The 3330-nt window shown below is 37.1% G+C and overlaps 1 protein-coding gene across 1 annotated transcript; it reads right to left on the reverse strand.

Annotated features, from left to right (window-relative positions):
* Positions 1-1243: 1243 nt before the first annotated feature.
* LOC119654346 lies at positions 1244-2408 on the reverse strand. The gene is made up of 2 exons (XM_038059686.1): positions 1959-2408; positions 1244-1694 (listed from the first exon to the last, which is right to left on the reverse strand). The coding sequence occupies exons 1-2, from the start codon at positions 2346-2348 to the stop codon at positions 1572-1574; spliced, it is 513 nt and encodes a 170-aa protein (XP_037915614.1). The 5' UTR covers positions 2349-2408; the 3' UTR covers positions 1244-1571.
* Positions 2409-3330: the final 922 nt, after the last annotated feature.

The raw sequence follows: 3330 nt of genomic DNA on the forward strand, positions 1-3330 counted from the left end.
AAACAACTACAGGCGCTATCGAATGCGGCAACCTGTGGCGACATCAATCAAAGCCGATTAATAATTTGCGATCATCTTTCTGGTCTTTTTAGTTGATACGGTGTAGATGTTTCTGTCACTCCACATCCTCGCCGCACGAAGAAACCTCAGCCTGCTGTAGCTAAACTATTTGCTGCCAATGGTTCCATCATCGACACTTATGGTCAGCAAGCGCTAACCTTCTGTCTTGGTTTCCGCCGAGAATTCACATGGAATTTTTGTCGTTGCCAACGTTTCTCGTCCGATCCTTGGTGCCGATTTCATTAAGCATTTCGGTTTAATCATCGACATCAAGAGGCAGCGCATTATCGATCCTCAAACAAAATTGTTTTCACGGGGATATTTGAACTGCATCGAATATCAATTATTTTACTTCTCTTTGGTTCCACGAAGATTAGGCACTACTCCCAATGTTCACAGTCATGATACTAGCTGAAGTAGTAAAATCAAACAGCTCATGTCCTCTTGGAATACATTTGTTCCTTTCCTAATAACTATGTTCAGTGTTCGCAGCACAACCTATTAACAGTTCAAGATCACTTGACTCTGCATATGCTGCCAAATCTTTTAGTTCTTGGGTCGGTGGAGGGCACAAAAGCAACTATGATGCTCCTTCTCTTACCATTAACCTAGGACCTGAATACAGAAATGTCTTGCTTCAAACAAATTTAATATTAGGGCACAGACCTTCGGGTTTTTCGCCCCTTCGCTGTAGTAAATCCTAGCCTCCTTTAATGATCTAATATCACAGATTTAGAGGTTAGTCTGAAACCATAGACTGAAAACATATAAGGGCAGACCTGTAACTTTGTCAGCTTTACTGCCAGCAAAAAGGATGAATTTTTGGTGAGCTGCGAATTAACTTGACTAACCTTTTTTAGTTTTTAGGCATAGAAGTGGTTTTATATTTAATTTTTTATTCGTCGCTGACGGAAGATTCTACTGCTTCCAATGTGGACCTTAACGAGGTTGACTTATCCCCATTTACCAGCAAGGGTTCCACTGGATGCTGCCTTACCTGATTATACAACTACGGCAATGTCCTTATTGTCAGGGTATTACCTTTTCTTTCACAGTGCCTTCCTCTACCCTCAACTGGGAGGTAGAGGCGGAAGAAAAAGTTCGGTCCAGTAAGATTTAGCCTGTGGTTCCCTTCATATCTGGCTTATTTAACGGAAAATATATTGATAAACGAAACAAAAAATAAATTTAACCAACTAAAATATTTATTTATCTTATTTAATAGAAATTTTTCGAATTATCATATTCACAAGTTCTTTATGTAAACACTTCATTTTGGTGTTTCAGTTTTAATTGCTTAACTATCATTTTTGGTATTTATAAAAATTATGCATTTGTTACAATGTATGAGGTTTCACTAAAAAGTGTTCAATATTATCCTGAATTACAATTAGATGAAAAATCACTTATTTAGTAGGAATAACAAAATGACCGATCTTATCTGTGGAGCACAAAAAATAAGGACTCTCACTAATGAATGTGAGAGTCGCGATTACATTTTTGTAGCACAGTTAAATTCCGTAAATTTCAACATGATAATCAACAAATTTGGTTTTATAAGCTTCAACTACGATGCCTATTTGGTGTTGATGAAGTCCGCCTTTTACAACGTAGGCCCGTCCCAACTTGGTTGACTAAAAAGGAAATTAAATTAAATTAAATTATTGAGTTAAAAAGAAGAATTAGAGAAAACGGAAGAATTCAAATGAATCGGAACTATATCCCCGGAAACCGTAAAGGCAAATTATAAATCAGTAATCAATAATATAGTAATAAAATTTTTATAAAGTAAACAGTACAAAAGGAATGGATGCTGAAAGAAGCCATTGGGATAAGTTTTACCTTTTCAATTTATAATACTGATTGCTTCCTAGAGAAACGAATAACTGGTTAATTACCTGATTCACAACAATGTGAACATAAGTCACCATTGCTCCAACTCCTCGACTAGGGTAAGTCAACTGTATTTTGACGTTCTGTTTCGTAGACCATGTCTGTTTTCTGGCAGCTTTTCCAACCAATCGATCGCCTGCAGCTCTATTCCCAAGGGTGTAAACCATTTGTCCGCGAACATTACTCAACACATCCAATTCTTCTAGGGTTAATTCAGGATGTTCCTTTTGAAAGTTGTCAATATTGTCAACGCCTTGCACTATAACGGTATTATCCTTTTCCAAATCGAATGCATCTTCAATTGGTGCTATTTCATTATCAGGGTAATCTAGCGCGAGTGCTTGACATGCTACGAAAAGCACGTTGACGATTAGTAACGACTTTGCTGAGAACATTTTATAATAATTAGAAAAGTATTATACACTCTCAATGAATAGAAAAACCAAAGCGAACTAAAGATTTTAAACCCAAACGCCGGCTTTTATAGCACGCAGCCGGTATCTGCTTGTTTATCTTCACAGAATAAAACTATATAATGTGCTTACCCATGAAATCATTGCAGTTAGAGAACTGATATGTGCAGATTTTCCCGGGCAGGGCTCTCGACAACAAAAAAATCAACGGTTTTTTGGCGAATCCCCTTCGTTATCATGTATACTAAGTTTGAATGATAATATTTGATAGGGTTCGCAGAATATGAGCAATCAACAAGAAAGAATCTCAATGAGCAGGAAAGAGTGGTTTCGTATGTTCAAATAGTGAAAAATCGAACTTGGACATATTTTAGCTATTTTAGTTATCCTCTAAAGAGCCTTTTCAAGGTTTCATCGAAACGGCTAGAGTGTTTGTCACGAAAATTGGTGAGAGTATGTAATCTAGTGTCCTCTTTACATGCAGTAAGTGGCGCCATCTTGTGTTAAGTTTAAGGGGGGTTCCCCATTCATGTGAATGGAGGGTGCAAATTTTTTTTTCACAGAATGTAGCCATGTGGGATATTAAATGAAAGGTCTCAATTAGTACTTTTCGAAACTGGTTCAATATTTGATGTTGGGTGAAACATAGGGGAGTGAAAGCTCAAAATATGACCCCCAAAAAGTGTAACTGGTCTCGTTCTCAGAACCTGTCCAACCCAAAAATCTGAAAAAAATTACAATGGTGCATCTCTACGAAATCTAGGCCTCAAAATATATCCGGTTCCGATATCTGCACAAATAAAGTTAATAATAGTATATTTCCACATTTTAGAAATTTAACCGCCACCCCCCCCCCCCATATGTTCATCCCAGAAGTAAAAAATTTGGCATGCGTGTAATGAAGAACATAATGCACAGTTTGGCCAAGTTCGAAGAAAATCCAACTATTAAAAACAAAGTTATA

This window comes from Hermetia illucens, chromosome 4 (genome assembly GCF_905115235.1).
Source record: "Hermetia illucens chromosome 4, iHerIll2.2.curated.20191125, whole genome shotgun sequence".
NCBI lineage: Eukaryota > Metazoa > Arthropoda > Insecta > Diptera > Stratiomyidae > Hermetia > Hermetia illucens.